General features: G+C 45.8%; 1 protein-coding gene across 16 annotated transcripts in view; it reads left to right on the top strand.

Moving 5' to 3' along the window:
- OSBPL10 (oxysterol binding protein like 10) overlaps positions 1-14,112 on the top strand; it is a 330,377-nt gene that overhangs the window by 246,600 nt on the left and 69,665 nt on the right. For all 16 annotated transcript variants that reach the window (XM_081526990.1, XM_081526981.1, XM_081526980.1 and 13 more), the window contains 2 exons: positions 1,163-1,373; positions 13,132-13,292. In XM_081526990.1, coding sequence (XP_081383116.1) covers positions 1,163-1,373; positions 13,132-13,292 — 372 coding nt within the window. The remainder of the gene's footprint in view (positions 1-1,162; positions 1,374-13,131; positions 13,293-14,112) is intronic.

Here is a 14,112-nt window from a genome sequence, read left to right as displayed (position 1 = left end):
TGTGGTCTCACCCCCATAAATGCTAGCCCCAGATTTCACGTTTATTTCCTGAACTTCAGGGAGGACCACCAAGGAGTTAGGGATGGACAGTAGACGGAAGAATCGTGAGGAATTAACCTTGCTCTGAGACAAAGCCAAGGTGCCCATTGTCTCAAATAACCTTCCTGTGGTCCAAGGACCTTAAAGTTGATCACAAGACTTCTACTTTTAGTATGTTTATTTTTACCTTTCAAAGACCTGTAAAAGATACACCCAGATGGCCTGATGGTCCCCTTTAGGTCTAAAGCTCTAAAATTCTCTTGTGTGCAGAGCTGCAGAGGCCAAGTGCCTTTGGGTAGATGGACCTGGATGGATTTCATCTCAGGCCTGCGGCATCTCAGGATGGATGTGCGCCAAGATGGATGTGCATCTTCACGCGGCCCGTAGTCTGGCTGGTGATGCTGTCTTGCACCACACTTTATTTTTTTTTTTTCTTTTTTCAAAAAATAATTAATTTATTTTAATTGGAGACTAATTACAATATTGTAGTGGTTTTTGCCATACATTGACATGAATCAGCCATGGGTGTACATCTGTTCCCCATCCTGACCCTCCTTCCCACCTCCCTCCCCATCCCATCCCTGAGGGTCATCCCAATGCTCCAGCACTGAGCACCCTGTCTCATGCATCAAACCTGGAATGGTGATGTGTTTCACATATGGTAATATACATGTTTCAATGCTATTCTCTCAAATCATCCCACCCTGATCTTCTCCCACAGAGTCCAAAAATCTGTTCTTTACATCTGTGTCTGTTTTGCTGTCTCACATACAGGGTCATCGTTACCATCTTTTTAAATTCCATATATATGCATTAATATACTGTATTGGTGTTTTTCTTTCTGACTTACTTCACTCTGTATAATAGGCTCCAGGTTCATCCACCTCATTAGAATGGATTCAAATGCATTCTTTTTAATAGCTGAGTAATATTCCATTATGTATATGTACCACAGCTTTCTTATGCATTCATCTGCCAATGGCATCTAGGTTGCTTCCGTGTCCTAGCTATTGTAAACAGTTGCATTGCACTTTGATCCGTTCCCATGGTTTAAGTGCTGGCTCCCGGACGGTGGAAGTGAGGACTTCGACTCTCACCTCCTCGCTGTCTCCCTTTTCCGCAGATGATGACCCAGGTGGAGGGACAGCAGAAGAACCTGGTGCACGCCATCGAGTCTCTTCCAGGGTCTGGTCCCCTCACTGCCTTGGACCAGGACCTACTGCTCCTGAAAGCTACCTCTGCTGCCACCCTCAGCTGCCTCGGGGAGTGTCTGAGCCTGCTCCAGCAGAGCCTGCACCACGCCGGCCAGTCCAGCCACAGGCCGGCGGCCTCGGGTAAGACCTCCCCGGCGGCGGTGCACCTGGGTCTGCGAGTGCGCGTTGTCCGGTGTGCGCGTGGAATGTCTGTCTGCTGTGACCTTCTTCCTTTAAATCTGTCCATCTCGCCTTTTATCCAAGCGCTTCTGCGTTTACCCCTTCTGAACCTCGCTTGGGCTGTCTATATTTTTTTCATTTCACCCATTAGCAGCATGCCATCCTGTCAACAATGTAACGTTTTCATGAATACTATAGAACTCCTTTGAGACTTGCTAGCCTTGAGTTCTCCCTTCCCTTCTGTTTGTAAACTTTGCACTGTGTTGTGTTTGCAAGATCTGTTGCTCTGCAGCATCTGGTCCGCTGTTTCTAACTGTGCCTGTGGGGTGCGTCCCCCACACCCTCCCATGATGAACAGCCACCTTGCCTCCTGCTCTGTGCCCCAGGCCACTGTGCCCTCCTCTTTCCTGTCTCCTCAGGGCCCGGTGTGAGATTTTCTCTGGGATGCATAACAAAAGCATTTCTAGTTGTTTATCCAGAAGTTCGAGATAATAATAAACTCCCTGAAGAGGTTCCAGTCCTTTTGAAGGAAGGTTTCATCGATAAGCAGATAGAAAGATATTAGGGAAGATTAAATTAAATGATACAGGTGAAAATGGCTTGAGATGGGTCATGTCATAGAGAATTATAAAGTATTTTCTGACAGAGATGCACTGACGCTTCCCTGAGCTTTGTTGCCCAGGATTCAGTTAATTAATGAAGAATGAGGCAGTTCAGGTGATGGGAAGTCAAGCCAGGTTATGATGAACGGTCTGTATTTCACATTTTCTCCAGGTCCCCACTACCCTCCTCTACCACCGAGGTTAAAGGGGGTGAGGCTGGTTTCCCAGAGTCAGCTGTAGGGGCAGGGGGCTTGAGTTTCTTCTGTAGTACCCACCGCCATTTACTAAGCTCTGATTCTATCAGTGTTTACCTTTTGCTACCCGTTTTATGAAATCTTCACGAAGTATGTATCATTATGCTCATCATGTGGGTGAGCTGAGCTGAATCTCAGAGCAGTTAAATGACCTTCCCAAAGCCACCCTGGTACCACAGAGCAAAGTCCAGGGGTGGGCTCCGCCCACTGTGCCAGCTGCCTGGGGTCCTTTGTTCAAACCAGAACAGACCACCCAGTAGACTCCGGATTCCCCAGACTGGGGCTGGGCACATCTTAATTTTCTGACACTGTCCTGCTCACATCTTAATTTTCTCAGGGCAGGTATTTGTATTTTTTTCTTTATTGTTTGGGAAATAGTTTGAGACTTCTAAAAAAAAAATGCAAGAATAGTATGAAAAATTCTCATTTATCTCCAAATTCTCCAAATGCTATTAACGATGTTTGCTCTGTCTTCTCTGTATGTATAAGCCTATTATAATATTCTAGCCACTAAAGAGTAAGCGGACGGTATGTATCTTTCCTTTTCTATACCTCAGTGTGAATTTCCTTACAAAAAGGGCACCCTTCTCTGTAATAACAGTATAATGGTCCAAACCGATAAATTAACATAAATACAGCCCTCTTCCTAATTTGCAGACCTTAATCAATTTTTTTTAATTGTATTTGTTTATATTTTTGGCTGCGCTGGGTCTTCGTTGCTGCGTGTGGGTTTTCTCTAGTTGTGATGAGCAGGGGTTCCTCTAGTTGCAGTGCATGGGCTTCTCATTGAGGCGGCTTCTCTCATTATGGAGAGCAGGCTCTAGCGCACATGGGTAGTGGTAGCTCTTGAACTCTGTAGAGGATGGGCTCAGTAGATGTGTTGCATGGACTTAGTTGCCCCATGGCATGGTCACCTTCGCTGACCAAGGACTGAACCCATGTCCCCTGGGTTGGCAGGCAGATTCTTAACCACTGACCACCAGGGAAGTCCCGACTTTACTGAACTTTGCCTATGACTCTACCAGTGTCTTCTGTAACAAAAGAAAAAACACTCAGGTGCCTGATCTGGGCTTGGGAGAGGCGTGTGTGTCCAGGTTCAGAGTGAAGGCACTCCACGTGCTTTTCTCCTTGCTTTTTTCTTCTCTACTTGAAAAATGAGACTCCTTGACGTTTCCTGATCTGGGTTGAGCCTCGGTGACTGCATTAGGCCTTGGGCACACCTCAGCATTAGACTGGGTGCTTCTCAATGTTCCTAGAATTCTTCTTGCACCAGAACCTGCTTCTAGGCTCTGCGAACAAGTGGGCTCATTCCAAGAATGAGTGGATAACAAACTTGAACAATTTTCTTGTGCCTGAAATTCATGCCTTACCTTTTTCTTTAGGGTGACTTTCTAGTAAATTCCTAATTTTCGTTGCAGATTTTCGTTCTTTCTCTGGGGTTTTTAAGGGCTGGAGGGACAAAGCTTGAGGTAGAATTTCAGATGTGGTGAGAGGTTCAAGTGGGGGCTATTTGTGGGGGAGGCGGGAGACCACGCAATGTCCTGGGCACTGCCCCACCCACCCTGCTGCCTCCTGGGGGCAGTGGTCATCCTGGACCTGACTCTATTGTCCATCCACCCTTCCTGGTAGCCATTTTTACTGGGGAACTTGGCTGAAGGTTGGAGAGTAGCACATGAAACATCATGAAGGTTATTGCGTTTGTTTGTCTTCCTAACCCTTTCCAAAGTTACATTCCATATAACACAGCCCTTTGGATTTTCAAACATTCTGCACATGTCTTTTAAATCTGTGCCGCACATTTGGGGGAAAAAAAGGTGGAATTACATCCTCATCCAAAGCATCATAGTTGCCTGCAGTTAAAACAGAATTCTAGGATCTCAAGCTAATGGAATGGAAGAAGCTGGCGACCCCAGAAGTGTCATCTCAAAATGCATTTGTTAAGAACCTCAGGGCTCTCAGGGTTGATAGGGGCTGTAGCAGCCTGACTCCCGCTGATAAAAACTTAATGGTTATATCCAAGGAGTGCCAGACTGGGTTGATGGAAATCAAAATCTCATTAAAGCGAACCTCTATCAGGCTTTCCTCCAGAGCAGCGGTCCCTAGCCTTTTGGTCACCAGGAACCAGCTTTGTGAAAGACACGTTTTCCATGGACCGGAAGTTGGGAGATGGTTTCTGGATGATTCAAGAGAATTCATTTATTGCTCACTTTTTTTTCTAATCTAATGCTACCACTGATCTGACAGGAGGTACCAGGCTGTGGCCCAGAGGTTGCGACCCCTGCTCTAGAGTTTCAAGGGGTATGGGGTGGGTGGATGGAGCGAAGATTGCTCGGCACAGCCGATATCTGTGGGCAGTGTTCATGAAGTCTCTTTGCTTTCTGATCCCTCCTGCACTGATTTCACCCCCCCGCCTTCTGCCCCTCTTGGGAATCAAAACCTAATCTGAGATCTCACAGTAGCTTCTCATTGCATCTTCTGGGGAACCTGGTGGCTCTAGAGCCTTTGTCTGAAGATGTTGCTCCCTGACCTCAATTTCATTTCAAACAGAGTGACTGGACCAAGGCAGAGAATTACTTGAGCTCTCATCTGTGCCCACCTACATATTTCAGCCTCAGGTCCCGTCTCCGATGTTACCTCTGAGATAATTCAGGGCTGAAATGCTTCATCTAACTTCTGTTTTTGGAGACGTTTGTAGCTAAAATTTATAAAGGAACTTGGCTTCTTGGTCCAGGCTTATGTTCTCCGGTTCTCCTCTGTCCTGGTGACTGAATCCTCTCCAGCATTTTAATAGAGGCAGGTGTGTGATGGGACGGGGCATGTGGGCATCTGGTTTCCTGAGTCCAGATATGTGCCTCTGATTTTCCGTGATGTGACAAGTCAGGGCTGCACCAGAGCTGGAGATGGCTGGGCTACTTGGGAGTGTGTGCTGGAGGGGGATTCCAGACCTTAAAGTGGTCTGGGGGGGCAGAGCAGTCTGCTGCCTGTGCTCCTGGGGAGTTCCTCATCTGATCCAGGGAACATGATTCAAAGGCAGTGCGGACACCTGTGATCCGACTAGCACGTTCTAGTGCACCGTGAGAGCTGGCTACCACCTTATGGTGGGTGCAGGATGTGCTCAAGAGGAATGCTGGAGTGGGGGTGGCAGAGGAATCACCATGGATAATGCCCATGCCCTTGGACATGAATCAGGGCCAGAGACCAAGACACGTGTAATTGAAGAGAGGGGAACTGGAACAGAATTTAATATGCACTTCTTGCCCTTCCAGTAACTTTTTCATTCTCTTTTAAGATTTATAGGGATTGTCAGTTAATAGGCCAGTTGCATTGGTTCCTGCTATTTTGGGGTTTGGCCAGAAGGGTCAAATAGATGAGACTTTTTTCTTTTGGCTGCACCACACAAAATGTGGGATCCAGTTCCCTCATCAGGGTTTGACCTCAGGCCTCTTGTGTTGGAAGTGTGGAGTCTTAAGCGCTGGACCATCAGGAAAGTCCTGGTGAGCCTATTGTAGGGACTTTTCTGGGCTTTTCCCGCTTATTGACATCTTCCTTCTGCTCTGCTTCACTCTTTCCCAGAAACATCTTCCGATTCTCAACTTTCATCCCTTTCCCCCACTCAGACCCCTGTTTTTGCTCTGCCCCGACAATGTCTGTCTTTTCTCAACCTCTGTCTGTCCTTCTTTCCTGACACCCAGTGCTTCTGGCGGCAGTGCATGCCATTTAAGTCACCTTCCCTTATTTTGTGATTAAAAGTCAAGGTAAAAATGTGATGATCCCTTCAGTAAGCAGCATATTGGGAAACACTCCCATTGCAGAATATTTCAGATCGGTAGTTTTTATTTATTTACTTTTTTTATAGCAGTCAAAACAGATTGATTGGCAGTTCTTCCATGAAGAAAGCCGTCAGATCCTACCATACCAGCTTTTCATCGTGAATACACCCTATGTTTTTCCCACATTTGTAAATGCCAGTCTTACCCATTTGGGGAAAGCCCTCTCAGATTGCCTGCACCAAGGAGGCAGGAGTTCACTGTGTTACAGGAAGAGTGGGGGGCCTTCCAGTGCCTCCCCTGTCACTGGCTTCTGTCTGAGCAGAGACGTCGCAGCCCTGATGTGGGCACTGCAGCCTCCAGCACTCCAGCAAGGGGTAAACTGAGGCCAAGGACAGAGTCAGACAGTCCCACAGTCAAAGCTTTAAGCCCGTGATTAACTCTTCTGTAGCTTTCTTTCTGCTTCTGGTTGGTTAAGAGAACCAGAAAGTTCCTCCCCCCCACCTTTTTCTTGGGTTTCTTGTGTCTACCAAGGCGTGTTGTGTGAGGAGCTGCAGGCATGTGTCAAAACATGGTGTAAGCTGCTGCATGACCCATTGCCTTCCTCTTCTCTTCCATTGGATCCTCTCTGATGGTCTGCCACTAACAGCTTTAGGGTGGACTAGAAAGTGAAAGATAATTAACATACAACCAGTAGGCTATGGTCAGCAGCCACGTGATAATGTTAGATCCTGGTTTTCTTTGCATTTGTACTTGCTGGTGTGTCTGTGATCATCTTTTTATTGTAGACCTTCTGAGTCACTTTCTATAGGTGAGGCATGTTTTCTCACCTGTCCAGCACATCCATAGTAAAACACAACATTAGCCTTTGTGCCACTAAGAAAAAGGTGCCAATTAAACTATGACACATTGTTGAGCATAAGATGAACTCCGATTTCAGAGATGTTAAAATGTGAAAATTAGTGTGTCTTTGGATTAATGAAATCTGGTTTAGATTTGTGTTTTGTTTTATGACAATCTTGAGAATTTATCTTTCAAACATGTAATGCAATCCAATTTTTTTTTTTTCCTACACTGCTGCTTGTTTTTCTGTTAGTCTCCATTACACTTTTTGTTTTTGTGTTTCTATGCTGCTTTTGTTTACCCAAGTTGTGTTTCCTTTTCTTTAGCGTTTTGAGGAAAATATGTATATAAGTTATAGTAGTGGTTACACTGCAGTCTTTGTAAGGATTCATTGACTTGTATTATTCTAATTGTCAAAATCAAGAATGACACGTTGTGTTTTGACTCTATTAGTGATGAAGACTCAGAATACTTTAATTTCCTTTTTTTCTCAGTAGACTTCCCAGTTTTTGATTAAAGTATAATATGGGAGATATTAATATATTAATATTAATTTAGTACTTAATTATGTGTAATAATGATTAAATCTCTTTAAAAGAATTTTGACTTAGTAGTCAGTGGTGTTATCATATTTTCAAGAAGTATTTAAATTCAGTTCCAGGTTTGGGACAGGGTTTGATGAGTGGAACCTATTGTGAGCGCAAATTTTATGGTACCAAAGTCATTAAGATAAATGATGTTTTAATGCAATATCTTTAAGCCAAAATTAATGCAAAAAAGTCCAGGATGAACAAAATATCAAAATCTTAAAGATAGGACTTGACTGGGTGAGGCAACTGAGACTGAGTCCTTTAAGACATTTTTTTGTTTTGACACTAATTTTGATTTAAACAATATTGCATGAACATGTCATTTATCTTGATTACTGAGTGTCTTGGTGCCTATTTTACCCAGAGGCCCGTGCCTTTTTCCCTCCTGTGTCCCAGCCCTGCTCAGCCTCATGTTCAGCTGGGTTCGTTGCTCACTGCCACTCCTTTTACACAGCTTCTCCAGCCTTGAGTTCCTTATCCTGCTGCTTTTCTTCATGTGTTGGGATATGTCCTCAAGTCATTTTTTCCCCAGAAAGTGGGATATTGTCTGAGTCCCTGCAGTGGTGCTCAGAAGGCATAGAGGGTAGAGTTTGAGAGTCTGGGCTCTGGGGACGGGTGGCCTGGGTGTTCATCTGCCATTTACCCCTGACACTTACTGGCTCTGCATGCCTTTTTGTTTATCTGTCAAGAGGTAAGTCCTAGGACTTAGAATTAGATGAGTTAACACACAAGAATTTCATATGATAGGGACTTGCCCGGTGGTCCAGTGGGTAAGTCTCTTCGGTCCCAGCTCCCGGGGCCCAAGTTTGATCCTTGATTGGGGAGCTAGGTTCAGTATGCTGCAACTGGGAGTTTGCATGCCACAACTGAAGATGCTGCAAATGAAAAAGGAAGAAGATCCTGCATGCCACAAATAAGACCTGGCCCAGCCAAATAAATAAATATTAAATAATAATTTTAAAAAGAAATTTTTTTTGTATAGTAGTCCTTGGCACCTAGCAAGAACTCAACAAATGCTGACTCTCTTCAGCAGAGGAAAGATAATTTGTCTGAAGACAAGCATTATCTTTCCAGCCCCGCACCCACCCGGAAATATGTGGATATTCATTTACATTCTTCTCTTCATCTGTCGTCTTTTGGCATTGAGGGTTGTAGCAAAAGCCAAGACTAGCTTGATTTTTTTTTTTTACCCCTTTAAGGCAAGTCTAACTGTTCTGCCTAAATGATTGGAAAATTTTTCCTCTTGATTTTTTTTTGTTTTTAATTAAACAGTGTTGCCAAACTTCATGAGCCAGGCATTCATTAAACTATTCTATTTTTGTGTGTGTTTGACATTTCAGTAAGAAAAAAACCTAAGAAAATATTGAAAGCTGTGTCTAGATATGAGTCTTTGCCCACTGGTTTTGCTGGACTGTGGTGGGCTGGTTTCACAGGACCCACAACCCACTCTTCAGCTCTGGCTGTGTGTTTCTTTACTTCTGTTATTGTTTATCATTTTTGTTCCATTTGCTCCACTGATCTCTTCTAACTTAAAGGTCTCTGCTGTGTATCTTCTGTCTTTAAGACATTTTTATTATTATCATTTATTTTTGGCTGCACTAGGTCTTCGCTGCTGTGCATGGGCTTTCTCTAGCGTCAGTGAGTGGGGGCTCGTCTGCAGTTGTGGTTTGCCGGCTTCTCATTGTGGTGGCTTCTCCTGTTGCAGAGTATGGGCTCTAGAGCACTGGCTCAGTAGTTGCGGTGCATGGTCTTAGTTCTCCATGGCATGTGGAATCTTCCTGGACTCGGGATCGAACACATGACCCCTACGTTGGTAGATGGCTTCTTACTCTCTGGACCAGCAGGGAAGTCCTGAATCTTCTGTCTTATTGCTGTCCCTTGTGCCTTGGCAGCTGCTCACTAGTAGAACTTCATCTTGACCCACTGCTTACTTGACTTGCTACAGTGTTGATTCTGTTTTTCCCTGGTTTCAGTATTAACCTTAACTCTGCCAGTGTTGGCTTCATTTCCTCGTAATGATTCCTTCCTGCCTCCATCTCTTCCTTCACCTCAGCCTGTTTTTGCCTTCTGGCTCCCTGTTCTTGTTCCACAGTGGTTACTTTGTGCTCCCCCAGGAGCACTCTTCTGAGGATATTTGAGCTCCCTCCTGAGCCACAGTGTTTTGGGCCATTGGAAGATGAGTGATGTGTGGATCTTCTTCTTTTTCTGTTTTATGGCTGTGGATGCCTTTCAACATTGCTTTCTTGGCCTTCAAGGTCTTTGCTTTGGCTTCAGCCTTGGGAAGGGCTGGCGCTGAGAGGAAGAAAGAAAATGAGGGTGCAGGGGCACCCACTACTGATCTTCAGTACAGAATTCATCAATTTATACAGCCTTTTTCATTCACTCTGTTAGAATTTTCCTCCTTTATCCTCGCACAATGTAGGTCTCTCCAGACGCCCAAACCAGTGGTTGGTGATCAGAGCAGCTGGACTGGTCTGAGGTGGGATTCTCTGCTGTCCTCACTCACTGGTCTTTAATGCTCTGAACCTGTAGAATGTACAAAAAACTACATTTCCCAGCATGCATTGCCACCTCCACCCTTCCTGACCTGATCTTTGTCTCAGGATGCTGTGTGCTAAGGCCAGGCTGGACTCTTGCTTCCTGCCCCGTTGTCTGTCTCCTGGTTATCATCTCTGACTGATGGTGACAGGGAGGGGAGTGAGGGGCAGAGTTGAGGTTTGAGAGTAATGGGACACTGTCCTGATTGCCTGTGAAAAGTGAAAGTGTTAGTTGCTCAGTTGTGTCAGACTCTGTGACCCCATAGACTGTAGCCCACCAGGCTCCTCTGTCCATGGAATTCTCCAGGCAAGAATACTGCAGTGGATTGCTGTTCCCTTCTCCAGGGGATTTTCCCCACCCAGGACTTGAACCCAGGTCTCTTGCACTGCAGGCAGATTCTTTATCATCTGAGCCACTAAGATGTAAGCAGATTTTTTTCCCCTAGTGCCTTTCAAGTTTTCCTAATTACTCTAGAGGACATTTACTACTTATATAATAAAATAAAATGTGAAAAAAGTAGTACCTCTGTATTTATGAGACAGCTGCCCAGTATTTAAGATCTGAATCTAACTTCTGGTCTCTGAGCAGGAGTTGGTCAGCATAACAGGTAAGAAGTACCTTTCCACCTTTCTGAGGGCAGATTCTGGGCCTTGGAACCCTGGATTGTTTTTTTCAGTCCAGCCCCATCCACCTTATATTTATGGGGCTTATTCCCAAACCTGTCCTTAGCTCATCCTTCAGCCTTTGATTTTAGCGTTATGAGTTTTTGCCTTTTTAAAAAATAACGTCAAGGACTGGCATCTGGATGACTCTTTTGTCATTAAAAAAGAGTGGTAAAATATACATAATCAAAAAATTTGACTTCCTAACCATTTTTAAGCATTCAACTCAGTAGTGTTAAATATATTCATATTACTGTATGACCAAACTCTCGAACCCTTTTCATCTTGCAAAGCTGAACCTCTATACCCAGTAAGCAATAACCCTCCTCCCTCACTCCCTTCCCTGCTGTGTCCCCAGCCCCTTTCCATCAGCATTCTACATACACCTGCTTTGAAATTGAAGCTCTCCGAAAGTCTTAATGGTCCTCCGTTCATCTGGCACAGTTTTAGTGAGCACACACTCCTTGCCAGACCCTGTTCTAGCTTCTGGGAAACCAGCACTGGACCAGAGCAGTATGGCCTCTGTTTTTAAGAAGCTGAGTTTTTAGGGAGAAGAGGAAGGCAGGCAATAAATGAATGACCAGAGTGAGTTCAGTTGAGTCGCTCAGTCGTGTCCAACTCTTTGTGACCCCATGGACTGCAGCACGCCCGGCTTCCCTGTCCTTCACCAGCTCCTGGAGCTTGCTCAAACTCATGTCCATCAAGTTGGTGATGCCGTCCAACAACCTCACCCTCTGTCGTCCCCTTCTCCTCCTGCCTTCAGTCTTTCCCAGCATCAGGGTCTTTTCCAATGAGTAAGTTTTTTGCATCAGGTGGCCAAAGGATTGGAGAGTGAGTTCAGATAGCACTAAGGGCCGGAAGACAGTAAGACAACTACTGGGGTGGAGGGGGGCCTGCAGCATGCTGCTTCGGCCAGCACGGTCCTGGGCGGGGGGCCTGTCTGAGTGAGTGCTGGTTGAGTCGATCCCTGTATTTATATGGGAGACCTCCTGCACCGGGTAGATGAATGAAGGATGTCAGTCTTAGCAGGGAAATAGTGCCCACAAAGACTCTCATTACTTTGAAGAGTTTGAAAACACATAGCCTTGCCTGGGCATTGTGAGCAGCAGCGGGAGAACGAGCGGATGGCGGCAGCGTCTGAAGCGCTGAAGGGCAACTGAGTTCCTGTGAGGCAGTCTGCACTTGAGCCAGCCTTCCCTTATTCACTCACTCCTGCCCTCGGGCTGAGGACGGAATCCCCAGGTTCAGCTGAGTGTGAGGCCAGTTCTTTTTCTAATGGCAGGACTGCAGTGGGGTGTAGAAGTCTGCCTCCAGTTACTTCCTGTCCCCTCAGGAAACATATACAACTATTCTACAATAACCCATGATTCTTAGAAAGGTCGGGGATGCCCCTGTGGCACAGTGCTTAAAGAACCCACCTGCCAATGCAGGAGCCACAGGAAACTCGGGTTCGATCCCTGGGTCGGGAAGATCCCCTGGAGGAGGGCATGGCAACCCACTCCAGTATTCTTGTCTGGCGAATCCCATGCACAGAGGAGCCTGGCGGGCTGCAGTCCGTGGGGTCGCAAAGAGTTGGACACAGCTGAGCACGCACGCTTACAAAGGTTAGTAGTAGAGTTAGAAAGGTTTTCTTGTTGTTCTCAAGGATTTAGGGAGGATTAGAAAAATGCTTTGTAGGGAATTCCCTGGCAGTCCAGTGGTTAGGACTCTTGATTCCACTGCTGGAGGCTTGGGTTCAATCCCTGATTGAAGATCCTGCAAGCCACATGGCATGGCCAAATAAAGAGAGAAAGAAAATAAATGCTTTATAAACACCAATCTGGTAACTCCAAAAGTGTTTTTTGCTATAATGGCATGACCTCATCTGTCTTCACTGACATGGCTTCTTGACTTCTGCTACCCTGGCTGCATCTAATGGCTGTGGGCTTGTGACATCATCACACTGCAGATGTCTTTTCTCAGCTCTGGTCATCAGATTGCACTCAAACTGCATTTTGAGCACCCTCTGTCTGATAAAATTCGACTTTTTTTTGGCCACGTCGTGCGGGATCTTTCCTGACCAGGGATTGAACTTATGCCCCCTGCCTTAGGAACTACGGGACCGCCAGGGAAGTCCTCGACTTTTGGTTTTTTATTGTAAATATTTTAAAGTATTTTTAAACAGGTAAAAAAAAAATAATAATAAAAATACTCTAAGGAAATATGGCAAACATGAATTGTTTCTGTCCTAGAATGAGGAGAGACACACAGCCTGTGGTGATTCTGAAATGGCCATTATGCAGAAACCCGTTTATAAATAGATGATCTGAGTCTACACTTCAGTCCACTGAATCAACTGAAATCCACCACCGTCCATTTACAACTGCCCACTTCACATCGGGCTGCTTATCTAGTGTGATACCTCTTGAGCTCTAAATGTTGGATTTGGAAAATACTTGGCATCATCCTAGGTCTTTATTTCAGAAAGCATCCTAGGATGGCACGGGCCCAAGTCGCACTCCACAGAGCAGCTGAAAAATGGGACACTTGGCTCCTTGCCTTCAGCCAGCGCCAGCATCACCTGGGCCGTTTTACCCAACTCCACGGAGGATGAGCAAACCTTCCCGCCAGAGCCAGAGCCAGAGGTAAGCCCGCCGTCCTCTCTAGCACCATTTGTGCCTTGTGTTAGCGCTTGCTGGGAAAGAGAGTAATTATATTTGTAACTTGCTCATCTCTGGATTTTAAGAGGAGACCAGTGATAACATGGAAGCATCACCCGGGGAGAGAAAATCACCCCCGAGCATGCTTGTTCTCCTGCCTGGCAGCTGCCGTGGGCAAATGATGATGCAACTGATGGGGAATCTCCTATTTTCATTGCAACGGAAGTTATTTTCATATTGAGCAGGAGAGATTCTAACACACCCACTGACATGACGCCTGTTGACATGATGGGAGCAGTTACAATATATTATATCACTCCCCTAAAATAGCGGCTGCTTTGTGTTGGTTGTGCTAATACCGTGAGCTCCTGCCTCCCACGCTCACTCCCCGCATGCTACAGAACTGGGCGAGCCCGTGGGCAGTGGCTGGGGCTCTTCTAAGCACTGCACTGCAGTCCAGGGCTGAGCAGCTCTGTGGACCTTAGCGGCCAGCCAGACCCCCACAGGCTCCCTGGGCCCTGTGATCTGCCTGCACGATGCTCCTTGACTGACGGTGCCTCTGAATAGCAGCTGGAGAGAAGCCAATGCAGCCTGCCTTTTGTTCATTTCTCCCTTGTCACGAATGAATTTCTTTTTTCTCTGTTTTCTTTGGATGCACGTTTCCTGTTGACATGATCTTGTGAACCGGGCTGGGACCTACTGTAACCATATGTTAGAGGTGGTTCTTCATTTGAATTGAAATCACTTTGGCTAGAAAATTATAGAACAAGATCTATTTTGTAAGGGCGCAAGCCCCAAAGCAGCG

Source organism: Giraffa tippelskirchi, chromosome 9 (genome assembly GCF_054371585.1).
Source record: "Giraffa tippelskirchi isolate mGirTip1 chromosome 9, T2T-mGirTip1v1.2.pri, whole genome shotgun sequence".
Lineage (NCBI taxonomy): Eukaryota > Metazoa > Chordata > Mammalia > Artiodactyla > Giraffidae > Giraffa > Giraffa tippelskirchi.
Note: the sequence above shows the minus strand (reverse complement) of the source record. Positions and strands in the feature narration are given on the sequence as shown.